The following is a 27,719-nucleotide window of genomic DNA, read 5'->3' as shown; positions in this document are numbered from 1 at the left end:
AGTGCTTTTTGGGGAATCCACAAAAGTAGATTCCCCCTTAAAAAAACTACTAGACTTGAGAACAACTTGCAACACATCCGAAAAAGACATGTGTGTTCTCAATATAGCAGTAGCATGAATGTCCCTTCCTAACTTCTCACACCCGAGCTTCCAGTGTCACGATTGCCATTCCCCCCCCCCCCTTAAACTGACAAAAGCAATGAATAAGCCATGCTGAAATCCCTTTGGCTGAAATCCCTCCACAAGCAATTGTCTGTAAAGTTTCCGAGCACAATACAGCCCGTAATTTCGTCCAGAAATTGCACCCGGGGGGGGGGGTTAACTTTAAGAGCATGTAAACGATTCAGCACCAGTTCCTACGCCGGCAAAAAAGGTCTTTCTGATACATCGAATGAACAAATATGCAGGTGTTTTCGGGTTTTTAAAAAAAACAGTTTTTAAAGGGAAGCATGAACACAACAGTTCATTGGCTGCTCTATTTGACTGACGGCCAGGGGCGGGAGGAAACACTGAAAAATATGGCCTCCTTTGTTGCAATTCCAGCGAGACTGGAAACTTGTGTGTTACAAGAACAGCGCTAGTGGGAGAGCCTTTTTCCAAGAAAAATGGCTGTGGGCATTACTGAGACCTGCTGCTATTAATTGCAGCGCTTTTCAATAGCGCTCAGAATTGGCTACATTGGCGGTTGTGTGGAATGGCCTTGGGTATAGTTCAATGCACTCCGGATATGATTTGAGATTCTATAGATATAGCAGGTATAGGGGACAGCTAGATTATAAGAAATGCTATTTACTTATTCCTTTTATCTGTGCTCCATTTTTCAGTCAAGGAGCAGAGGGTACAAGTGACTACCTCCTTCTGATCAACCTACTACCCTATGTGGTAGAGTAAACCAAAAGCCTGTGGTTGATCATTCTAAGGATCTATCAGTGAACATCATGACTCAGTATGAACTCCCTCTACCACTGAATTAAAACATACTAGATACCACAAACATACTAAATATCACACTATTCACTATTCAGGCCATGTAGCACCAGGTTGAGGGCCTAAGAGAACGAAAATCCATCATAATGTGCTACTCCCGAATCCCCCCCCCATTCTATAAACAAGAAGGTAAAGGTAAAGGTATCCCCTGTGCAAGCACCGAGTCATGTCTGACCCTTGGGGTGACGCCCTCCAGCGTTTTCATGGCAGACTCAATACGGGGTGGTTTGCCAGTGCCTTCCCCAGTCATCACCGTTTACCCCCCAGCAAGCTGGGTACTCATTTTACCGACCTCGGAAGGATGGAAGGCTGAGTCAACCTTGAGCCGGCTGCTGGGATTGAACTCCCAACCTCATGGACAAAGCTTTCAGACGGCTGCCTTACCACTCTGCACCACAAGAGGCTCTATAAACAAGAAGCGACCATTCAAATTGGAGGTTGACCCCCAAGGCCCATTTAATGATAGACAGCAAAAGATAAGTAATAGGCATTTACACTTTGGACCATTTTGGCCGAAAAGTATCTGAATCAGGTGTGATTTGGGCACAAATTGGCCTAAATTGGCTTGAAATGGCCAAATGTCATAAATTTGTATGGCCAAATAACAGCTGCCTGAAATGGCCAAATTGCAAGATTCAGCTGATTCAGACAGCTGTTTAAACTTTAAAGGAACAACAGAGAACAGGAACTGCCTCGTAGCTTTTCCACTCTCTGCTTCCCACCTTTGTCCTGGCTCCCTAGAGGAGTGTAGCCAATCATCGCAATGCAGTTGCAAATGCATTGCAATTGGTCTTGCAGCATGCTAGGCTTACTGCAATGTAAGGCAAGGTAAGTGAAGGGAGAGAAGGCTGGAGGGGGGAGGTTTTGGAGTAAAAAGCAGCTCTTGGCCAATCATAAAAGGCTTTGTGTTTGTTAAAATCTTTGATTCATGGCCAGAGAGGTATAAAGGTACGTGATCTTACCTTACTCTCCATTGCTGTTTCCCTGCCTTGCTGACCTGCTGCTGCTCTGGGAGAGTAGAGATTCTTCTCTGACTCCCAGAGAGTGTGTTGGCTGGCTGCTGCTGAACTGGACCTTAGAGGATCTATCTTCATCACTGGAGAAGACTTCAACCGGTTTGCCTGAGGAACTCTCCTTTTGAACCTTTTTTCCTTCTTCCTTTCTCTCTTTTCTTCTCACTTTTAATTATACTAATTTTGTATTTTTAAACTCAATTACTCTTTGGGTTTCTATGGGAAGGGTGGTGGTGCTTTGGGGGCTTGGTGGGACTCTGTTTCTTTCCCGTTTTTTTTCTTCTTTTTTTCCTTTTGAATTATTTGGGGGGGGGGGTTCTGCCTATTTAATCTGTTTTGGGGGTTCTGTCATTGGTTTCTTGGGGGGGCTGTTGTTGACTGTTTAATCTGCTGTTGTTGGTTGCTGGGGTGAGCTTTTGGGATGTGAGCAGCACGTCCTTTGAGTTCACCCTGAGGATGCAGAGAGCCATGGGGTAGATGGAGGAGAGACTGGCTCCCCGTTGACTACATTGGCTCCTACAGGGTCCAGTGGGTTTGAGTTTGGGGAGGAACAGAAGCAGAGAAGAGAGGTGGCAAATATGTAGAAGTCAAACAATGTGTTTACTGCTTGCCATTATGATGGGTATTTCATTTACATTTTAAGAAATCTCCATCCATGATGGCTGATCTGTTGTGTGCTACAAAGAGATAAAATATGCATATTTTTATAATCTGTCTCAAAATCTTCAAGAAATTAGTTTGATACGTAAATTAAAATCAATATCAATATATTATGCTATTTTTTTCAAATAGTTGCAGGCCCTGCTGAACCACTTACAGGTTTCCACTTCTTGTTTTTTGGAATGGTGGACATCAGTGGCCATTTGTCATTCAGTTTTTTCTCTTCTTCCCAGTAATGTAGACTGTTAGGTTAGATTCTATGCATTTCAATATGTTGTAGATGCTGCCCAGGATGATCCTTCCCATTTAGTTTATAAACAGAGGTCTTCTGTTGTCTCTTCCTAAAGCACCACACTACAAAAATGGCAGCCAGTAGTAGCAAGCACAGAGCAGTCACCCCAATGGCTATCACAGCACCTTTGTCTGAGCTGGAGCACTCTGTCCCCACACATGGTTCAAAAGTGGTCAAATGTTTTCCTCCTAGTCCATAGCTGAGAATTTCTCGCTCAACTGAATCATTGGTCAATGGCTCAGTAAAGCCATTGTGAGAAGACACAGTTGTGAGTCCTTGCATAGGCAGGGTTGTAATTTCTTCTTCTTCTTCTGGCAATGGGATGTGGTCAATGAGACTGAGCTCTGTCAAAACCTCCTGTGTGGCCAAGTTCAAGGTAGTGACTGTGCCAGGTGATGTAAATTCCTTAGTGATAATTCCCATGGGGGTGGTAGAGACATACCTGATTATCTCCTCAGAGTCATTGCGAATACTTACATTCTCGGGAGCGCTTGTTGGTGTTAGGTCTTCTGGTATCCATCTGAACCCATCTGCATGATGTGTCAGTGAAGGAACAGCCCCGATTGGCATGAAATCCTTTTCCAGGCTACCGCTGCCTGCTTTTCCAATGCCCATGTGGTTTGGTTGATCACTGGTAATGTCACCTTTCATTCCCTTGGATGCATCAATTTTATCTCCCTCCTCCTCTTCTTCCACAGGAGTAACAGGGTAACCATCTAGCCAGGACTCATCAGTATTAGAATCTGGACTTTTTGTTGCTCCTGTACCATTATTCACAAATACAAGTCCAACGTGGAAATCTTCATTGTTATATATCATTTTGGAGCCCTGCTCATCATATATTGTTTTCACTCCAATGTGGTTACCACCACCAGAAAGCTGTATCTTGGTACCATCAATGATGGTTTTCTCTGTCTCTTTGGCTTTATTTTCTTCTTGTACCTCAAGAGGCATAGAAAGGTCATCAGGAAAACTATCCTCATAATCAATATGCCCTTCCATTTCATCTGAAAAAAAAAACAAAATAAAATAATTTTACAAAAATAATTCTAGGCATTGTGCTATAAAAGTTAAACAGAAGACAGGTAAGGAATATAAAAGAACAGTAAAATATCTCCTATTTTAGTGTTCAGAAGCCTCAGGTGTAATTCAACCGTTGTGGTGTGTTGGGTATTATAATGGCCTGAGGAGACCTTGGAATGGATTCAAATCTCTTTTTGCCATGAAACCTACTGGATGATCTTCAGCCCATAATTCTCTATCACCCTAATCTTCCTTGCAGGGTTGACGTCAGTAAAATGGAGACAGAAGAACTGTGTGTATTTCCCTGAAATCTTTAGAGGAAAGGCAAGCTACACTTGCATTAATAAAACAATTATATAACACGTATATGTTTTAATTTCCAACAGTGCAGATCACTGCCTCCACAAATTATTTCTTTTCTGATAACTGTGACAGGAAAGAAGTGGACTGAATGCTTTTTCAGTGGAAAAAGATCATGGCTGGGAAGCTTGTTCCTCTGCCACCTAGAAAGAAAGAGAATATCATAATGGTGACTGAACTGCTTGTACTTTGGTCCCTTTAAACATTTCCCATCAGTTAGCAAACAGCATCTGCTATCTCTTGAATTAAAAGAAATAGTCTTTTAATTAAAGAGCCAGCTTGGTGTAGTGGTTAAAAGTGGTGGTTTCTAATATGGCGAGCCGGGTTTGATTCCCCATTCCTCCACATGCAGCCAGCTGGGTGACCTTGGGCTTGTCACAGCCCTGTTAGAAGCTGTTCTCACAGAGCAGTCTCTTTCAGAGCTCTCTCAGCCTCATCTACCTCACAGGGTGTCTGTTGTGGAGAGAGGAAGGGAAGGTGATTGTAAGCCACTTTGAGACTCCTTTGGATAGTGAAAAGCAGGGTATAAAAACCAACTCTTATTCTTTCAGATCTTTATAGCAAACTGACTGAAATCAAAAGCAATCTGTCTCTCTGGCAAGACAGTTTGGTAGCAGTAGTAAAATTGCCAAGAAGCAACTTCTAAAACAGCAGCAAGGTATAATAAATGCACTAAAGTCTTGCACTTATATACTATGTAATATTAGATTCTTCACTCCACAGTGCTATAGACAAAATTACACATAAAAAGGAATTTTGCATAATTCTCTTTATATACCTCAATAACGTGTCATAAAGCAAATGTAGTGAACAGACTCAGTGGCCCTTGGACTCAAATCTTCATTCAGACATGTAATCTTCATTAATCCTTTCCCTTTCAGCCTAAAATACCTCACGGGGCTAATATGAGGATAAAATGGAGGATGTACACTGCTGTTAGCGACTCCGAAGAATAAAAAATTGATAGTTATTCCAGTTGCAGCAATCACCGGAGAACAGAACTTATAATGACTTTTGCAGCACTGGCTGTAGATTGGAATAACTCCAAACAGGACTGTTTCAATAGACTTTTCAGCATGTTACCCTGAAATACTCTAAGAAGCTCTCCATACTTCTTATATTTCAAATAAAAAATGCAGCTAAACAGGTTTTAATCCATTTTGAATTCTGTAAGGCTTGTTCTGTTTTACCTGTCTTGGTTGTGTCATGCCTACCCTCATTTTTCCCCCCTAAAGAAGACAGAAAGTTCTGCCAGAAATAACTTCTTAGAGGTCTGATACTTCTCAGGAAAAACACTGCAATGTTGACAAGGAAATTCTAAAATACTCTCTTATTCCCAGACTTTAGCTATTGAACAGCACTGTACACAGTAATAGGCACTGAGACAAATGCAAAGGAACTCTTATGAAAATTATTATTATGTCTGAAAGTCTATTCACTGTACCACTTTGGTAAAGTTATTTTTACTTTTCTTAGAAATAACTGTTGGTATCAGGATGTGGCTTTATAAGGGCAGTTCTTAGCTGGCATATGTTGATTTGGCTCCACTGAGGCCAAAAACTACACTGATTTGAGGATCTGGCTTACTATTTTGAAGCCACAGACATATAGAGTAAAGAACAGGAAATATGACTAAAATTGCTTTCATAATCACACAAATGCAATCAAAAGGGCTATTAGGCCACCCTCTAAGACAGGAGTGGCTTACTCAGCCCTCCTTAAAGAGCTGAGGAGGATGTTATAGCCCAGATTTTTTGAGTAACTTTACCTGCTTGTCTTTCTCAAAATCACTTTGAGATAACTTTTTAAAAAAATCTTTAGGGTGGGATTATTTCAACCATATATAACTAGGATATAACTCAATAGCATCAGCAGTCTAACTTTCTTTATTCCAAATGATTAAACACATTTATTTTCATTCTAAGATGGGGTTGGAGCTCCTCAAGTTTTTTTTTTTTTTGGGGGGGGGGGGAAACCTGGTGGGGATAGAGTTTAGGAAAGGAGGGGATCAGTAGATCTCTTTGGAACTTTGAGGGCCATTTCGCACGGCTTCAAAATAGCACAATGGTTGCTAATTGGAAACGCTACTAATTTGCCATAACCCACGACGTCGTAGACAATCTGCAACAATCCTGAAACCGACCCGCAAAAAGCGCTTCGTTGTAGCGCTTTCAGGGGAATCCAGAAAAGTGGATTCACCCTCCGGATAGCGATACACTCCTGCAACCAATCTGCAACAGTAGCGCTAAAGACCTGTGCGTTACCATTGTTGCTGGTTCTTCAAAGTCCCTCCTCCTGAGCCTGTCCTCCAAACTTCCGGCGAAGCGATCGCCATTTTTTTTTCTCCGAGCGAGCGGGGATAAACGCACCAGCGAGCCTCTTTCTGTTTAGAGGCTTCCCTGGCTTCAGTCCTTCACCTTTAGTCACTAAGCACAAACCACATAAAAGCCCGTTTGCTGAAATAAAGTCCCTTTATTTTTTACACATAAATTCAGCCGAAAATCGGGCCCGTGAGAGGGGGGGGGATTTTTTTTTTTATCACTCGAGGCAGCGTGCCAACGATCATACAATCAAACGACAGCTCACATTAGGCAGCTGGATGGGTCTCCCCGTTGCAACGAATCTACCTAGATTCGTTGCTATGGGTCTGTTTTTTTTTTAAAAACCTTTCTTAAAGGGAAAGGGGCTGTTTGGGAGCATGCTAACGGCTGCTCATTGGCTGCTTGACGGCCAGGGGCGGGACGAGCTTGGCAATAGCGCTTCCTTTCTAGCGATTTCTGCCGAGACCGGAAGCCTGTGGGAAACTTTAAAAAACGCAACTGATTCCACTACAAAGGCAGGTATGCATAACGACGAATTCCACTATTTTAAATGGCGATTTTTCATTCCGCAAACAATTTGCAACAAAGATCCCCGTGCGAAAAGGCCCTGGGACTTGGCTTGGTCCTCAGTTCCTCCTGAGAAACAGAGCTGAAGAATAACAAAGCAGTTGTATGATGTTATTAGTAACCTTTGTGGATAAAGAACAGATCTGGACTTACAGTGCTTTGAGGTTTAAAAGAGATAAATCTTTACTGGGAGAGATTATTTACAAATATATATAATATTCATCTACTTCAGTCTCCTTACTGAAGCAAGAGTACAAAAGAATAAAGAGTAGTTACAAAAGCAGCATATTGCAAGCCTCTATGGCTAGGCTGCAGACAAATTACATGCTCACACATCACCAGATAGAGATGAGCCTAATAGTGACTGCTTGCTTGTTTCAGTAAAAGCACACATGGAGCTTCTCTTCCCAAAGAAAGAGAAAGTGGGCAGGAGCCCACTGCAATCCCAGAGTGACCATGAGGTGTCACTAGTGAGTACGTAGGTACAGCTTAGCAGCCTAACAACTTAAAAGTAGCCCTTCAAAGCTGACTTCACCAAATAACTTGCTGATTGTAATTCTGACAGTCTTCCCTCCAAAACTGTCATTTTCTCCCAGGGAACTTAGATCAATTGTAATTCTGGGAGTTCTAGACCTAAGTTTGCCAGTCTCCATGTGCGATTTGGAGATCTCCTTAAATCACAAATGATCTCCAGAATCAAGAGATCAAGGTTTTTGGAAGGAACAGTTGCTTTGGAGTATAGACTCTAAGGAATCATAACCCCATGGAGACTCCAGGAATTTCCCAATCCAGAGTTGGCAACCCTCTCTGGGCCCCACTTGGAGGACAAGAAACCTGAGGGTGGGGAGTGACAGGGAAGAGATTCTTTGTATTTAAAACAGTCAAGAATTAGCTGACATGTCTGCCAGAGAACCACTGCAGAGAAACCAGATGGTTCTAAGTCCATGGAACAACCCAGTTTTCTTGTAGTCCTAGATTGGTTTTCATCTGGTTATCCTTTATATCAAATGTACTGCATTTCAAGTATTGTTCTGCCAGAATTATGAATTACTCAAGGGCAAAGAAAGGTTAACAATGTCTTAAGGAAAACATAGCATAATTCTTATTAACTTCAATTCCCTCTAGATCAGTTTTTTTTCAACTTTTTTTACTGTTGGGAACCTCCTGAAATATTCTTCAGGCTTGGAGAAATCTCCAGAGTGGTGCTATTGTGTATAATATGGTTGGGAAGTATAGCTGGGTGCATGCCCTTCTATGGCCCCTCCCTTCCCAACCCCCTTCAGGCCCATCATTGGCCATTTTTGGAGGGAAGGGAGAGTACCGACATGACCATATATGGTCATATCACCCAATAAATGTTTAACAAATTAAAACATATATTAAAAATTAATTAACTCCCCACACATTTGGGAAACCTTTCCAAGGTTGTCAAGAAACCCCAGGGTTGAGAAAGCCTCCTCTAGATAATAAACAAGAAAAAGGAGTTCCTATCATAAAGACAACTAACCAGGCACGATTTCTAGCCTAACTGCAACAGTTTGCTTGTTCAGAGCATAAAATTGTGGAAGTCTCATTGTCTATTTGAACCCTGCTTTAAAAAAAAAAACTGTTTAGTAAACTATGAGCAGTAAACATGTGTGAACCATGTGTGACCAGATCTCTAAGATTTTGAAACCATTCACAGTTGCCCACAGGTGTATGGATTCTCTAAAACACATACAAAACACTAATTTTCAAGAGACTGGTCAAGTTCATTCCAGTAGCCAGCCAAGACTGTAGCTCTGCTATATATAAATTAAATGAAAATGAATAAATGAATTAATTGCAGCAAGAAGCAATTTCTTTGCTGACAGGTGCTTGTTTTTTAGTACACATATAATAGGAAATAGAATTTTGTTGGAAAATATAGTGCTTGTACTATGAATATTTCTATTTTATATACATAATAAATATAATATTGTTTAGTAATGGAATTTCCGGACCTACTTAGTTTTGGAAATTAATCCCTTGCTTGGCAGTAGCCTGCGTGTGCAGTATTGTCTGCCACCATGGTCATGTACCCCTCCTTTACTACCAACCTATGTTCTTCTCCTGCTTGTGAATTTTCCTACGGCCTGATCCTCCAGCCGCATGCACCACACCCTCCCTTCCTGTAATGGTATTGGACAGAACATGTGCTTAGGTTAGGACTGCAGGTGTTGGCAGAAATCCCAAGGCAATAGGAGAAAATCATGTCCAAAGGGGAATGATGTGGACAGGTTACCCTTGCCAGGTCCATCAGCTGGCAGGAGAAAGATGAATTTAAAAATACCATTGGCACAACAGTTTCAGTTCTGATACTTGAAGAACTGGCAGAAATGCTATGGTTTTATCTCAGAGTTTCTGGTAATTCCTAGAAAGGTATAAAATCATTTTCAGGTTTCCCTCTGGAAGTGACATTCTGTGGCAACACCCATGACCCTGCCTTTCATCTCCCTGAGTGGGGTGGCTGGCAGCAAGGGGCCCCACCAGAAGGCCTCATGGTATGTTGACCCAAGCCCTGATGTTCCTTATATTAATAGCATTCTGTTGTTTCTGCAATATCAGTTTAAATATGGCCTAAATTTCAACAAGAAGTTTTACAGTTACATAGAACTGTATTAGACTGTCTTCACAAAATTGATGCCTTAAAATGCAGCTTTTGTCCTTCCTGTTGCTCTCCAGTCCTTAAGAGTCCCAAAGTCAGTGCAACCCTCAAATGTTTAAAGGTCTTCCTAGGTATTATTTATTTGTGCTCAGTACAACACACACTGGCCACTGACAAACAGGGGGACACTCAAACTCTCTGGTAGAGCATATGCTTTAAGGTCCCTTGTTCAATCTCTGGTTGTCCCATTAGAAGGAATGCAGTCAGGCAATGAGAGATCCACATCTGAAACACCAAACAGTAAGCAGCACTGGGATAAATGGTCTACATAAGGTAATTGTTTATGCCTTATCAATTGTCTTAATTCAAGTTTTATTCTCAGTAAGTAGCTGGAGCCATGTTTTTGTTCTGTTTCTGTTCACTTTCCAATGAAACTTTTAATAATATTTATTATTCTATTTTAATCCCTCCCTTCTTCCAAGAATCTGAGGGCATTACACATAGACCACTCCTTCCCATTTTATCTTCACAAAAATCCTATTAGTTTAGGCTGAGAGACAGGCTAAGTCACTCAGTAACCTTTGTGGCAGAGTGGTGTTCAGACACTTGTTAATATGGATACAGATTGTTCAGGTACCTTTTTTTTGGGGGGGGGAGTTTGGGTTCCCCCCAGCCTTGACGCCTCGGTTTGTACATCAATAGCATGATTATAGGCCATATGGTTATATTGAGGGCTGTGAGGGTTTTTAGACTAAGAACTAGACAATTAGAGTTATTAATCATATACAAGAAAGAAAAGCTTTTTATATACAGCAAATATTCAAAGAGCCATTCTGGATCGACAAAAGGACAATCCAAGGCACGAAGATATATGCTTAGTCAACAGTCTTACCTTTGACACAGGCCTGGACTTGACCAAACCATTCTCCACAGGTGTGACAAAGCAACGTGAAAGCAGTGTCTTTGTTGCTCATGACATATCCTTGGGCACAGGCATAGTGCAGTTCGTCTCCCATTTCAAACCCAGTGTGACCATGGAGAACTGTGTGAGGGAATGATGGAGGATCCCCACATGGCCGGCCTGTGGGAAAGTCAGGAAATAAGTAATCTAGTGTTATAGAGTTCTAGTTCAAAAGAAGTGTTCTTAACCACCACACCACGCTGGCTCTGTAGGGTTGTAATATGGAGTCATGTGATAATAGAAATGAACTTCTGAAAGTGATTTATTATATATTTTTTATTTACTAAAAATTTCAGCTGGCCTTTCCCCAAAAATGCTCCCCCAAAAGCTTTTAGAACAAATAAGAAAGCCAACGGGCATAAGTGATAAAGTTAACCTATTGCCAAAAATGTGTCACAAGAACAAATGATGTTATACAAAGAATCTGCAGCAGAATCCACAGTAAAAACCGGAAGAAACAGAAGTCCATAATTAAAACAGTAAGTCCAGTAAGTTCTTGCAAATTAGAGAAATTTGCCAGCTTTCATGGTACTTTTCTGATCATTTCTGGAGCCCTGTTTCCAAAGAACTGACACAGTAACCCAAAAAGGCTCTGAGCAGGCACCGACTGAGCAAACTTCTAACATATGGAATGAGAAACAAAAATGGTTGAGAACACCACCAGGTATTGAAGCAAGGAGAGGTGATGCTTTAACATACACAGGTTCCAGTCCATGAAAGGTTTTAAAGGCAATAATAGGAAGTTTAAATTTAATCCAGAAACTCTGTGAGAACAACTCTAACAGGGCTGTGACCAGCCTAAGCTGGTTGCATGTGGAGGAGCGGGGAATCAAACTCAGCTTTTAACAACTACACCAGGCTGGTTCTTAGCTTGGCTCAAGGATTGACAGTGCTGACCAGCTGTTCAATAGGTGTCCATGAAACCTGCTGCTACACATGATAATCTGAGAAACCAGAGAGATTTTGGAACTCAGAGCAAAATTCCAAAAACTAAGTTATGCACAGTGTAACATGGAGAAAACTCACAAAACACTGCACATCAGAAATTGCACAATTCACACAAATTGATCACTTGCATCAGCAGTTGAAAGAGAGAACTGCTCTGGGATTCAATGAAATTATGTGGTACTCTAAAATGGCACTCATATTTCTACCATATATGTGTATGTGTGACTTGTGGACATTGTGGACTTCCCTGAAACATCTGTCTGCTAGGCTCTGTAAAAGTCACCCAAGAAAACCTTCAGAGGGTTTTTGTGGTAAGTAATCCTATCGTTAAGAGTTCTGACAGATGTGCACAATTTAATTTTCCCCCAAGTGATGAGAGAAAGATTTATGCAGAGTTGAAGGAGGAGGAGATGCTAAAGGAGATAAAAACATGAAGAACATGAAATGCCATTTTAACCTGAACAGTTAAAATGCAGCTGGTAAACCACTGACATCAGAATGGTGGTATCACACATAAATGTATGAGTGGTTGGAATAGCTTCATTCATTAGTTTAGATGACATCACCAGGTATTTGGAAATTCACTGTCAGCTAAATTAAAGACTGGGAGATGAAAAGAAAGGCAGACACAATGTTCCTGACTTAGATTGGGACTGCAGCACACATAGAGATAGAGGAACTCAAATATTTTCACATTTTGCATTTTGAGTGAGGATGCAGCCCAAATAATTCTAACGAGGTAGTAAATTTTTATCCCCTGTTGTTAAAGGAATTTTTGAAAGAAAAAAATCACAACAAAATCTTTAATCCCACATGCCACAGTGACTATTTCAGTATCACATCAATGCTGACCTTTGTCCTTAACACAAAGAGCATCATATCTGCCACTCGGAGAAGGATCCATTTCAATTTGAACATCAATCACTTTCACACTCTGTGGCTTGCTGCCCGTCCTGTTGCACACAGTTGTCCTAAAAAAGACAAAAGAGATGCTCAGAAGTTGTCCATGTACCCAAAGGATGTCAAAAACACGCTACTCTTAGATTAATCCCAATGAAAACAAATGAGCCCTCCCCCAACAAGCCCTTTTGCATTTTGTACCTGCCCTGCTTTTCATAGTTGCCAGTGGCTGGCTGAGGCTGGAGCCGCTGTTGCCACTGCCATTGACTGCAGGAGTCAGGAGACAGCAGCTGACCTCACGCGCCCTCACCCCTGTTGAGCACCCACAGACTGGGGCTCCTGGTGTGTGTTGGACCATAAGAGCTTCCTTGGTCAATTTCATGGGTACAGATTGAGGCAGTTGCCAGAATGAAGCACAGAAAGCATAGGCTTGCTCATGCAGCACGTTTATTCTCACTCCATTAAGTGCCTTGCCTCGTCTTTTAAAAGGAAAAATGAGGTTCCTCCCACCCTTTTGGTTGTATATTATCCTGACCATTGTGATCCGAGAAACAAGCTGCTTGTGTGAAACAGCTCCTACAAATATTCCAATGATATATACTTGAAATTATTTTATACTTGGCTATAATCCAGAAGAAAATAAAACCTATATTATTCATGAACAGAATTGGTGCCATTTTTACCACATAAGACTGCATTTTTAATCACTTTTGAGAGGAAAAAAATGATATTAATTCTGGTTTAGTCAACTTGGACATTTCAGCTTGGTTTATTATTGCTGTTGAAATACCTTAATGTCACACCCAACATCAGTCTGCCTGCATGCCTTCCCTTCTTTTGTTTTTCTTAGTTGTGAATTGATAGAAATCCCAAAGACCACTTGGATGCCCAAGCCACGGAAACAATTCAGGAAATAATTAATCAAGCTAGGAAAATTGAAAAGTTTTTTTTTTCTTGTAAAAAAGAGGAGGAATGTAGCCAATAAAAGTAGAAGTACAAATTGTGTCAACAAATATGGTGTAATAAGTCTTAGAGTTATGGCTAATTCTGCCCTATATGCTTGGATTCTGATGATTTTGGGATCAGAGTATCATATGTTACAATTTAGGAAATGGTAATGTGTCTTGACTGTTACAGCCAATGCAGTACTAGAATGTATAATTTAGAGACATTCCCTTATAACAACAAGCCTTTAATAGCATATAAAAGTACAATATAAGGAGGGAAAGCGCAAACAGATCCACTGCTAGAGAAAACAAAGGCAAAGATCATGCTTAGAGTTAAGACATAATACATTCACGATTTCTCATGGCAAGATATAAAAAATGCATGTGGTTCAATTATATCAGGCCACATCTGGGATGTCAAAAGAAACTGAATCTTACGTTCATCCGAATGCAGTTCTCTTTTACACAACAATGAGTTAAGAAATTTAGCTCGGATCGAGGAATAAAATGGACAATGGAAGAAAACATGTGTAATTGATTCTATACAGCATTGTCCACAGGGCCCCAACCTAGCTGAATGCGGGATCTACAGAATGCTTCAGAAATGCAGTGTACACTGTCCAGTTGGAATTTTCAAATACCATGTCTAGGAACCTCGCAGGGGTGGGAATCTGTTTTCCAGGGGTTAGCCTCAGTAGTCCTTCCAATGGAAAATCATTGTGGAATTGTGGATCAATAAATCCATAAATGCCACATTTCAATAGGGAATGATCACATATGATGCAGACCCACAACCTGGACAGTATGCCCATGGCACACTGAAGACTGGATTCAAAATACAACAGGGAACCTGCCTGACCATCCAGTCACTGAAATAGGGATACACACCACAGCTATATAGCCTGATGTGAGCCACTACAGTTGCGAATAACCAAATTGCATACACTAGGCCCAAAAGCAACATATTATATACATAATGAAAAACATTATGTAGAAACACAGGAATGGATGCATGAAGCCAGTGCCCTTGATTATGGCAGACCATAAGCCTCTTGACAAATGAGGGAGACTCTTGTTCATGACCTTCTGAACTGCTCAATCTGTACTCAGTATGTCACCCAACATACAGGATAGGTCAGTGGTTCGGGACCCCATTTGGGGTTGCCTGGCACCTTCTGTGGGTTCCCAAGGTTTGTGGCCAGCGGTGGCAGTTGCCACAAACAGCAGCTGCCACCAGCCGCAAGCAGCGGCCAGCAGTGGCAGTGACGGGTGGCAGCCACCACAAGCAGCAGAAGGAGGTAGCGGCCGCAATTGGTGGCGGGTGGCAGCAGCCACAATCAGCAGTGGGCGGCAGTGGCCACATGTGGCAGCAGAAGGCAGCGGCAGTGGCTGGCAGTGGAGGAGCCCTGGCAATGGCCACCTCTATGCTGCCTCAGTGCTGTGCACCTGTGCACACACCTGCTCGCATGTCCACGCTGCCCATTTGCACGCACACCAACCCCGCTGCCGCCGCCACCAGGATCGCCAGCTAAAAGCAGTTGAGAACCGCTGGGATAGGTGTTTCACCTACACTCTTCAGGACTATTATATACATACACATATATAGAAATACAAAAGTAAGATTATTCTTTTTATCACTGTTTCCCAAACATGGGAACAATAGGGTAAGTTTCCAGAAAATATACAATGGACCCCTAATGCCAGGGCTGTGGATTCCCTGGGGATTAAGTGGAATTTCGATTCCTAGCATTCCCTTACCCTCTATTTTGAGGGCTGCACAGTAGCCTTTGAATGCACATTCCTAGGAGACGCCAGGTGGGATTGGTTGGTAGATCTGATCAGGATAAAAGAAGATCCCGAACCTGCATGCTTACTGTTGCCAGTGATCAAGGACTCTCAGTGCCGGGCAGCCCTTGGGTTTCTGGCATCGAGAGAGAGAGAGTCAGCCAGCAGTAGCAGATCTCGACATCAAGAAGATGGTGCCTGCTGGCATCGAAGAGACAAATCACCCCTAAATGCAAATGATAAACAGGCCAATGCCCAACTTCTGTCTCCTTCACCGATGGGCTAGGTGAGGTCCTAGACAGGGCAGACTCCTCCTTCAATTTGGCACCACTGGGACTGGCACTGAGTTCACCTGGGGGGGGGGGGGCTGCTGGCCATATATATATATATATATATATAGCTTGCAAGTTCTTTTCCGTGGCAGGCCTGCGATTTCGCAGAACCCATGTGGGACTGTACAGAAGCCACAAAGATGAACCACCGTTTGAAGGCTAATTGCCTTTGAAGCTGAGACTCTGCCTTTCATCTGGGCAGTTTTACTTTCACTAATGTCTTCCAGACAGTGGGATACTCTCTTGATTCATAAGTATATTATACTGAGTGTATTTTAATGGAATATTTTTAAAAACCTTTTATGAGAGTTATACAGATGGCAACATCCCTTCTTACTGGTGTATTGTCCTACTTATTGATTATGGATTATGTGTATTTTAAGCACCATAGGATTTTACCAGGTGGGTGACATTTTAAACATACTGCAAAAATGTGTCTGAAAGAACTCTTTGGAAATGAGTACATGGAACAAAATTACTTTGCGTGTTGGACTGAGGTGTGGTAGCCAAGTGTGTTGTCCTTCAGTGGAAGGGAAACATATCAGTCAAGTGAAAATTCTCAGGGTACTGTTGGAATGATTTCCTCCCCTTCAGAATCACTGTATTTTCTTTTGAAGTATGATTAGACTTTGAGCACCTTCCTCTCCCTTCCACTTTAACATCTAACATCTATATTCATAAAGCAAATAGGGCTTACTTGGCTTCTTGAACATTCAGCCAAGTTACTAGAATTGTGTAAGAGAAGTCTGGGTTTGTGCAGCTGTTCAGTCTTGGGCTAGAAGCAGTCTTCGGACATGGAAACTGGAAACAGGGTTTCATCAGCCTGAGCTCAATTCTGAGGTCAGGGTACAGTTAAATCCAGGATCACAATTAGCACAGAAGTGTCATGTCCACCTTAACTGGTTGAATTAACAAGGCCCTTTGATTAGACCAGAGCTTAAATAGGGAGAATCTCCAACTTTTCCTGAACTTAATCTGGCCAGGGCTTCATTGATACCCGATACTGCAAAGTGTTATATGCATTTAAGTAATGATCTAAATAACTGGAACAGAAGCTGGTAGCCTGGTGCTTTGAGGAACTGCCTCCTTCTGGGATTGTCATCTCTGTTGCCCCCACAGGGTGGGGGCAGAACCTGGAGGACTGGTGGTCCAAATCTTGGGCTACGAGATAGAAGAAGAAGAAGAAGACGAAGAGTTGGTTCTTATATGCCGCTTTTCCCTACCCGAAGGAGGCTCAAAGCGGCTTACAGTTGCCTTCCCATTCCTCTCCCCACAACAGACACCCTGTGGAGTGGGTGAGGCTGAGAGAGCCCTGATATCACTGCTCGGTCAGAACAGTTTTATCAGTGCCATGACGAGCCCAAGGTCACCCAGCTGGTTGCATGTGAGGGAGCACAGAATCGAACCCGGCATGCCAGATTAGAAGTCCACGCTCCTAACCACTACACCAAACTGGCTCTCTAGGGTTGTGCCTACCATGGAATCTAGCATGCTAGTGAGCTAAGCCTTCGAAGCAGGTCAGACAGATGCCTCAGAATCCAGAAGGTCTGCAGGAGATGCAGTGGTGTTGATATTTCCTAGGTTTCTTGATCATTCTCCAGTATGGTCTTTAGTTTGGCCTGGTCATCCTCAGATGAGGATTCTGTTCCTGTTTGTCTGACGCAAGGTGGGTCCTGCTAAGAGCTTGGTATTTTCTAATTGATCTGGCTATTTTCACACAACTTTTTTGCAGTATTCAATTGTTCTTTTTCCTAAATCAACTACAAGTGAAATTGGAACAGGGATTCCACACAGCTCATATTATATACATCCCATAAGAAATAAATTCTCTTGGACAATATCTTATAAATCTACTTGGAAGTAATCGTCACAGCAAAGGTCCCACTTCTTCCTGTGATTTCTGTTTTGTTCCATTTTTTTTTTTTTGCAGTCTTAAACTTTTTACAAACAAGAGCTCGGTTTGCTGCATGGTCTTTTTAAAAAGAATTTAGCCTCCCCCCCCCCGACACACAGCTACAACTAAAGTAGATTCCATATATTACCACATGTTTTTGAGAACCTGTACAATTAGAATTAATTGCAAGTATCAGCTGTACCCCAAACCCCAAACCTAAAGTGTTGTTCTTAAAGCATAAGCTTTGTGAAAAATGAAAGTTTAAAATAATGTGTGGCTTGACAGGTATGCCCTTGCATCTAGATGAAAATCAAAACCAAAAGGCTGATTTTGCTCTAATGAAGTATATTGTAAAATAATCTCTTACAACTTCAGTTCATGCACTGGCTCCAGCTTTGGAGGGCCTTTGGCCAAAGAAGGACTGTCTGTTTGGGGGTAGTATGACTGGTCACACTGGAACAGAGTTTGCAAACAAAGAGAGCACCCTAGAAGTCTTTGCACCACGACAGGATGTTCTGGAAAACAATGCACGATGCTTATGATTAAGCTAGGCTCTTAAACAAATGATAATCAAAATGGCAGGACCATTCCATTGTGGGTGAGACCCTTAACTGAACTTGGTCCAACAGTGACTATTGTGTTTCAGATGCAAAATGACATCTTTATAACCATAAGGCTTATGTTATAATATTACACAGTGGCCAGATGCTTTTAATATTTTTCCTACTTACCCAATGGTACCATCAGCCAGCCAGCCTCTGGTGCACACAGCAAAGGAACAATACCAGATGGCTCTCTTCAGTTCTTCTGCACTGGCTAAATGAGCTCCTACAGCAACACATGATTGCTGAGCCATGGCTAAATCCAGACTTTGAGAACCAATCTTGGGTCCAAGGGCAAACAATTTACCTGCAAGGCAAGGGACAAACTGTTAGAAAAAGTGCAACAATTGTATACATCATCGATTTGGAGAAGTAATACTGTCTTCTGATAGGTTTAGATGATATCTTAGAATACTGAGTGTGTTAGATTATGCTCACTTTCTAAAAAGTAATTTCCACTTAATTTAATGAGATTTACTGTATGTATTTATAAAATAATCATATGTAGGCTTGGCGATAGGTCTGTTGGAGTCTCTGGCATCTTCAAGACTAAATTTTATTGTGCTATGATCTCTATGTGTGCAATTTTAAAAAATCCACATCCATATCTACAGGTATACACCCAACAAGGTATTATGAAAAGTAAACTTTCATTTTGCAGTTCAGAGTAACTCAGACAGTAGAAGAACCTTTTGTCTAATTCCAAATTCCTACCTATGTGTCTGTGCCTCCTGGACACATAATATGGTTACAAAGCAAACAAGTGAAATCTTTCTTGAAACTTAAATTATTGCAGTTATACATGGACTTTGTGAAATTGGACTTTCCTGCATCCTCCTCAAATAGCAATCCTCTGAGCCCTCCCCTTGAAAGTTGGTTCTTTGTGGTTCAGTGGACACCCAAGGACAGTTCTGGGGACAAAACTGTGATCTGCAGTGAGAAGGGGAATTGGTGGATTTTACTACCCACACTTCCAAATACTTAAGCCCCGTTAATCTTTTGAACTATGTGGCTGCATACATGCCACTGTCTCAAGGCCATCTCAATTATTCTGTTTCATGCAGAAAATACTCACTGGACCCAAACATTTACATTATATGATTTTTAAATATATCTTTCTGGCAATTTTTTAAAAAGTGTTATGTTTTTACACTAATGCTTTTTTCTAATGTGCAAAAGTACAGAGCAGCCATTCCAATGTTTTGTTTTGTTTTTATAAACCAGCACTATTTATACAGTGTAATGCTCAACTCTTTGACACAAGGATACACTTTTTGTGAGTTCTAATACTAATGATGCAGTGAATTTCAAACAGGTCAATTCCAGAAATAAAACTACTGTTTTTCTTTGATCATGTATTACAAGTTTCTGGATTTTAAAATATTTATTCTCTCTTCTAAATGAAGAATTGGTGCTCATAGAATAGAACTTTCCCCCATCCTCTTTTCCTTTAGTTTACCAAAGTCTTGAAATGCTCCAGCCCTCCACTTCCAGATGTTACAGTGTTCTTGATAAAAAAATATTAAGTGCTTACAAATACAAGCGCTCACAAGGAAGCATTGAATTCCACAATTCCCAATACAGGACAAGAGGATGCTACTAATAAATCCCCCCCCCCAAAAAAAGTACCCCTAAGACAGTTCTGGATTTTATGTGGTGGTATGCAGTGGGACAGGAAATCATCAAACATTACTTCCTCCTCTCAGTACATTTCTGGCGCCAATGGGAAATAATAATAAAATTCAACTTTAAAACTTACATTCTTGTCACAATGAGACCACAATGGTACTACAAGATATACATTGGGACAGTATGTCACTTGATCCTACACACATAGGACACAAGTGGAAAACTCTGTCTGTACAAGGTTGAGTATGTCATAGTGATGTCTACAGTTGTATCCAGTCCCCAGGGTCTACATTGTACACATTTTAATTTTAATCTAAGAGTAGTGATAGTCTCATATCATTAGACTCATGATGCTTGTAAAAAAATATTAAAAATTTAAAGCGATAAGGAAAAATTCAGCTTGTACACTGATGAAGGGGGGAGGATGGTGGAAGGTGCAGAGTGGGCAGAACCACCTCAGTGTGGGTAGGACTGCTGAAGGGTGGCAAAAGGGTAGGAGAATATGAGGGACATTGTTTGATTTTTAATTACCTCCAGCTCGGAAATAAAACAAAGGGAACATCAGTACAAAAGCACACTCAGAAAACGTCAACCTCCCACCTCCTCCCAGTGCTACTCTCACTACATCCTCCAATTTGTAGTGAGAGTTGGGGAATCCCCAAAAGTGGATTCCCCTGAGGAAAGCTCATCTGCTGGCCGTGAGCTGCCAGCAAAGGAAAAGTCAGGAGGCGAAGTCAGGAGTCGTCCCACAATGAGATGTCCTGCCCTCACTCCCACCTCCCTTATTTCTTTCTTTTAAAAAATGGTGAATAGGCGGGAGCAACCAATACCTGTTCACTTGCATTGGCGAGGCCTAAGGATGGAGAAGAATATGTCCCAAATTGTGCTCCTCCAACGTTCTCTCCCCAATTTTAAATAAACCAAACATGACACTTTCCCTTTTTCGATTCACAAACACGGCCTGGCCGCAGCCTTGAAAAGACAAATCTTAAATTGCTTTCCCTCATGAAAGCCACCCATCCCCAAATGCGCTTCCCCGCTGTTGGACTGGCATCTTATGACTATGCAGGGTCAATGTGTGAAGGGCAAATTTAAAATCATGTTTTCCACAGAACATTATTTAGAACATAACTGTGTGGAACAATGATTATGCGGATGTACATCAATCAAACATCATTGTGGAGGCCGCTTGCTCTGCAGAGAAAGGAGAGGTTGCAGTCAATTAATGAAGTATACTTATGGATCCTAGTAACAATGCAGGGGCTATGCTTGGTAGGGTTAGATTGTCCCTTCATGTGAAATGCCTTTATATCCATTTTAAACATTATTGTGTGGAGCAATGATTATGCGGGTGTATGCCATCTATCGTAATGGTGGTGGACAAAGAGAACGTTGTGGGCAATCATTGAGCAGTGCTGGTGAGCCAGCAAATCAAATCAAGGTGGTCAGCTGTTCTCCCAAGCCAATCAGGAGCCGGGAATCCCCTCTGCCAGAGAGAGGTGGGAAAGCTTAAAAAACGGCAAACTTCTCCCATGGCCAGCCATCTTCTGCCTTGCCTAGCCTGCTCAAGATGGCCTCTTCATCACAGGTAGCATCTTCATCGCAGATGGCATCCTAATTACAGGTGTCCAGCTTCCAGAGCACCGGACGGAGATGGTCATGGAGGTATGTGGAGATTCGGCACACAATGCCGAGATTCCACTATTTAAAATAGTGTTTCCGCTTTGTGGAACCAATTGGCAACATTGGTCCTTGTGTGGAAAGGCCCTAAGTGTCCCCCCCCTTTAGAATTTTTTTTTAAGGCAGACATCTAATGTTATCCTCAGAGAAGGTAGAGGCACGCAAGTATGACCTAGAGCACTTGGGGTGTGTGTGGGGGGGGGGAGGTGTCAGCTTTCTTTACCTCTCCTGCAAGCCTCTCACCCACTCCAACCCTGCAGGACTCGCTGCCACTGGAGTCTGTGGACTAAAGGGGCATCTTCCATTTCTCCCATGTCCTTTGTTGCCACCTCCCACTGAAAGGCACATATTAAATTGGGGAAAGAGGGATTCAGATAGTGATTAAAATGTGGAATTCACTGCCAGAGGAGGTATTGATGGCCACAGGCATACCAAGCTTTAAAAGGAGATTAGATAGATTAACTAAGAGAACCTTCATGTTCAGAGGCACTAATCCTCTGAATCCCTGAGCCAGGAAGCAACATCAGGAGAAGGCCTTGATTTCTATGCACTGTTGTTGGTCCTCCAGGAGAACTGGTTGACCATTGTGTGAGACTGTGCTGCCCTAACAGAGACAGGATGTTGGACTAGGTGGACCACTATCAAGACTGAGCACCATTTTTTAACAATGGGAGCATGCACTGCACCCCTCCTCTTGCTCAGAGACAAGATAATAAATACCATTGGGATCTGGCATTTCACTCTAAATCTTCTTAAGATAATAGTGTATAGACTCACTATATGATTTTGCATTTAATTCCCTCCCAGTAACTCTGCAATAATCTCTAGAAACAAATAACACATTAAAAAAAACTTTAATGCTGGAAACTAGCCTTTAGAGAACTCATTAGTCTGACCTCTTGTCCAGACATCACTAACAAAACTCACATTCTGCTTATAAAAATCCTGAGCCACACTAAAACATAAATCTCAGCATTGTACATGCTGGGAATTGCAGGGAAAGAAGAAAAAATCTGGAAACTCTATCCCCAAGTATATCCTCCCAGAGGCTGGCACAAGCTAATTTCTCAATTTTTTCTAATGTAACTGCTCTGGGCATAATCTCTACTAGAGCATATTCACTCCACATCGGTATGTGGAGGATTTTAAAGGATTTTTTTCTTTTTGCTGGTTAATTTAAAAAGTCATGCTTTTCTACAAATTTGAGATAGGTGGTCTTCCAGGCACAAAGAGTGCTTACCTGGTCTGTTTCAGCTTCTGTGATCCAAAAGGGGGCTTGCCAATTTATAATTAGCTATACCAAACTGGGACTTTGTGAGGAATTGCAAAAGGGTGAAATCATCTGAAGAACTGCTATTAAAGTCTCCCTATACAAGCCTCTCTAAGGTCCCTGGAACTTGTTCTCCCTGAACAATGTATTTTGCCCCTTTTAATTCAAATCAGCTGTTCTCAGCATCCTGTTGTCCCTAGAATATATCTGCTTCTCTTCAGATCATATTTCAACTGACCACCTTTTGTTAATTTACGAAGTGATATTCTTCTGCATCCCTGAAGACTGCCCCCTCCCCAAGTATGTAAAGAGCCCTACCTTGTCTGTGGGTGACCCTGTGGTGCAGCTTTTATAATCCACAGAAGGGACAACTAGATTGCTATTAGATATAGTGAATTCAGTTTAGGGGGAGATCCACTAGCCCTCATATATATCATCATGGACTTTTAGCTGCAACAGAATAACATATCTTGTGGCTTCATGACAAGAGATGATCAGACTAAAAGTTTTGTATCAAAGACCGTTTACGCACTGGGAATTTCACTGCCCCAGCTCCCGTGCAGGAGCACAAATCATGGGCGGATGAGGTGCACCAGGCCAAATGCTCCCCCTTGTGGGTGCAGAAAGAGGTGGGGGCAACCTGCCACGACTAAAACTGCAGCCTGAAGCCCAGCATGAAACCTCTAGTGCATAAACGGTCAAACAGCATCTGGAACAACTTTTTTGCTTAGACATTGTAATGTTGTATGCTAAGTTAAAGGTGCATGTTGAAGAAGATATATCACTAAGGCTTTAAGAGCCAATCATGGCAGGAAAGTTAAATAAATAAAATGTATTCCAAACTTTTGGTGGCTTTTGTTCTATGTATAGTCATGTAATACAAGGATAGCCATGTAATACAACCCTAAGAATATTTACTTGGATATATATTCCACTGAGTGCAATAGGAATTACTCCCTAATAAAGGTATAGTAATAACATATTCCAATTTACACTCTCACATCCAAGAGAAAGTTCAAAAGCACTCGTCCAAGAAGAGAAATAAAACACCCAGGAGCTGACAAATACCTTTAACAGAGCAAAAAAGTCATTAATTTACTTTTATGCTGTATTTTAATGGGAGCTTTTCCATACATCTCATTCAGTTCCTTGGACAGCTCTTCTAAAAAAATAAAAAGTTAATTGATAAAACTTGTCTGGAATTGTGGTTTTGCCCAAAGCATGAATTGAGGGGCTAGAATGGGACTTAAATTTTCTTCTTGTAATGGTAACAGAATGTAGTTCTATAAAGCTGCAAAAAGATGCAGATTTTGATATCTGGCTGTTCTTTTGTCTTTAGTTATACCTCTAGTACAAAGATGTCTTCTGTGTTTTCCTGGACTAACAGATCAGCAATGAAATATGCAAACTTTTGAATTTCACAGAACTCTTCATTAGGAAGCATTTCACATCCTAAAGGGGTTTAAGAACTTTGGATCTTATCATGCCTAAAACAAAATATATTGAAACCAATAAGACCATCACAGTCTCTGCTGAACAGCCTTTTATATAGTTGACAATCCAGGACACAAGGTTATTATAGGAAAAGATGCCAATGTTTATGTGTTAAAAAGTCTGGACCCAGCAGTAAATTGTGATGTAGAGAATGTGCTTACCAGATATAGCACCATCTTATATATTTATTTTGAATTTCACTGGGAAGCAAAATAAAATTAAAATCAATAATGAATAAATCTCTCTTTTTTTTGCATTGGATGGCAACAGCAGATGCAACTGTGGAATTAAATACATTTCCAAACTAAAGTAAATTAAATATTTTCTCCATTTAACTATGAATTGTCCCTATGAAGCCCTTGTTTCCCCCCCTCACCAAAAACCACTCAATCAGCAGCTTGTTAGGCAGCTTGAATAATAACATTTTTAGATGTTTAAAAGGGTGTGTATGTGACATATTCTAAAGGGAAAATGCCATTTCCGTGTCTATCACGCATCCATTAAACTGTTTTTTGTCTCTTCTGTTCAGAATTTCATTCAAATCAATCACTGCAGAGACTGTACACTGACATTTGATTCATCAACATGTGTGCCTGTGCATAAGGCAAAGGAGACTATTGATTCTTGTTTTGGAAGAGACCCTTCTCTAACAGGGAAAAATCCAGACTGGAGTCACCAGCAGGCCTTTATGAAAATTTTGAGAGGGGTTGCTTAGATCATGTAATTCATAAAAGGGCTTACACAATTGCATGTCAGTATTCTTTGAATGGTAGGTGAATTGTTCAGTAGTTCCAAGGAACAGTATAACCCAATGACATTTTTTTCTTTGCAAAAATATTGCACTGCTTTCAAAGTCAGTAGAAATCTAGGAGGCTGAATTGTAGTTTGTGAACTATTTCAGAACATGAGAGTACTCGTTGTATTGTGGTTTTATTTTATAAGGCTGTAGATTCTGGATTTGCCCACAAAGCGTCAAGAAAACCCACTTCTTTTCACTAACATAATTTTAGACTCTCCCCACCCCCTTCAGTTGAGATTCTCAGTCTGCACGAAACATTGACTCCAACATTTCTGAACCTATAACCAAACATATAGTTCTTTAAACTTTTTCCCCCTACTGTACTGCATGAAATATATAGTTCTGTAGATTCTACAGAAAGCAGTGACAACTAAAAATGAGGCAGAACTCACCGTCAGCTTCGACAGAGACGATATGGAGAAGAAAAACAAATCCCATACACTGGATCAAGGTGAAAGGCGACTTCTTACAGTCTGGATCCATGGATATAAAATTAAGGTTGTCTAGAAAGAGCTTCCTTTGAGCTTGAAGGAGGGGAGGAGGGGATGTTCAAGAATTCGAGCAGTCAGATTCCGTGCCTTGGACATTCACTGAGTGGGGATGGAGGCTCAAGTAAAAGAAGGGAGTGATGGAAAGAGATGGAGAGGCAATCTTCCCAGGGCTAACCTAAGGAAGAAGGGGAGGGGAAGGAAAACTGTCCAGCCTGCTAGGCTTGGAAAGAGCTTTTATCCTGCCCAGTTGTGCATGTGGAGAACCAGTGTGAAAAGTTACACTGCTCTATTGGTAAATGCTTAATAGAGGGTAGAAGGAAAAAAATTAAGCACATAGAAGGGAAAGGGGACAGGAAAAAAGCAGGCAAGGGAACCAGCTGGAGAAATTATGTTTACTTGGAAGATCTCATTGATTTGAATGGGACATATCAGGTCCAATCCAAAAAGAACAGTTAAGCAGAGTACACATGTATGATTAGCAGTACTTGGCATGTACGTGCATAGAGGCACATTAGTATTAAGGGGAAGGGAGGCATAACCTCTGCTGCTTCCATTATTGCTGCAACTACAAACTTTACCACCATGACCACAGCAATTGCTGTGTATTAAACATACATACATACACAGAGTTTATGTAAAATTTTCTCCACCATTTTATATATGCATATATTATTACTGGGAATATGCCAGCTGCTGGCATTAAACAGGCTCTCTTTCTGCTGTTTATTTGCATGCACAGGAAGGGAAGCATGGGAATGGGTTTAAAGCGTGTGTGAACAGTACCATGCATTCCAGAATAACCCTTGTAGAAATACATAACTGCTTCTGCTTACATGATTACAGCCTGAATTATCATGTATTGCAATAGGAAGCAATTTTGGGGAAGTGGCAGGACAAATTAAGCAAAGATCCAAACTCTGTGTGTGTGTGTGTAAGTCCATCAGCATCATTTCTAGATCTTTGACCTCTCAAAAAAAGTCACAGGCCCTCAAAGGTTAAGAGTTCTAGGTCTTCTCCCCCGCCAACCCCATGAAGTTCAGGAATCACTTCACAAGAAACCCCCACAGATGAGAACTCTAGGTCTGCTCCCAAGGGTACAAAGAAATGGGTACTGATAATTGGGGATTCACTGCTGAGAGGCGTAGAGGCCAAAGTGTGTAGACGAGACTTGATGTCTCAAGAAGTCTGCTGCCTACCTGGTGTACACATCAAGGATGTCACAGAACGGCTGGACAGCCTTCTCAAGCCCACAGATCATTATGCCTTCCTTCTTATCCATGTAGGAACAAATAATACTGCCCAGCAGAGCATGGAACATATTAAGAAAGAATTTGTGGATCTGGGGGAAAAGGTAAAGGATCTGGGAGCACAGGTTTTGTTTTAATCAGTCCTTCCTGTAAGTGGCCGTGGCTTAGGAAGGGAGAGAAAAATCATGCAAGTAAATAACTGGCTACATCACTGGTGTTGTCGGGAAAGGTTTGGGTTTCTGGATCATGGTCTACGATGTCAATATGAGGGCCTATTATCAGGAGATGGTGTGCACATCACAAGGAATGGAAAAATATTTTGGAGAACACTTGCACACCTGGTGAATAGGGCTTTAAATTAAATCCAAAGGGGGAGCGAGACGTAAATTCAGAACTTGGTATGATGGCAAGAACTGAAGAAGAGAAAATTGCAAATCTACAGGGAATGGCACATAAGCAGGAAACTACTAAATTGCAAGGAAGTTCAAAAACCAAAACCATGGGGCACACAAAGGATGGATTACAATGTCTCTACACTAATCCACAGAGTATGGGAAATATACGGCAATAAAGGTTTTCTGAATCTGAGTATGGGAAACAAGAAGGAGGAACTAGTAGTCCTAATGAAGGAAGGGGACTATGACCTAATAGGAATCACAGAAACTTGGTAGGATAATGCTCACAATTGGAATACTAGAATTGAGGGGTACAATATATTCAGAAGGGAAAGACAAGTAAAGAAGGGGGGAGGTATAGCAATATATGTTAAGAATCTTAATACTTGTGCTGAAATACAGGTACCTGAGCATGGAAGTTCAGTTGAGTATATTTGGGTAAGTACAAAAGGAGTAGGAAAGGAGAATGGTATTATTTTGGGGGTCTGCTATAGAC

The 27,719-nt window shown here is 41.4% G+C and overlaps 1 protein-coding gene across 1 annotated transcript; it reads right to left on the bottom strand.

Moving 5' to 3' along the window:
* Nucleotides 1–1,584: 1,584 nt before the first annotated feature.
* Nucleotides 1,585–25,677, bottom strand: SUSD5 (sushi domain containing 5). Its single transcript, XM_077302552.1, is given in 6 exon segments — nt 1,585–3,959; nt 10,742–10,930; nt 12,611–12,729; nt 18,348–18,525; nt 25,483–25,632; nt 25,635–25,677. Coding segments are annotated over 6 exon segments (1,728 nt in total). The 3' UTR covers nt 1,585–2,910.
* Nucleotides 25,678–27,719: the final 2,042 nt, after the last annotated feature.

Source organism: Paroedura picta, chromosome 11 (assembly GCF_049243985.1).
Source record: "Paroedura picta isolate Pp20150507F chromosome 11, Ppicta_v3.0, whole genome shotgun sequence".
Classification (NCBI taxonomy): Eukaryota; Metazoa; Chordata; class Lepidosauria; order Squamata; family Gekkonidae; genus Paroedura; species Paroedura picta.
Note: the sequence above shows the minus strand (reverse complement) of the source record. Positions and strands in the feature narration are given on the sequence as shown.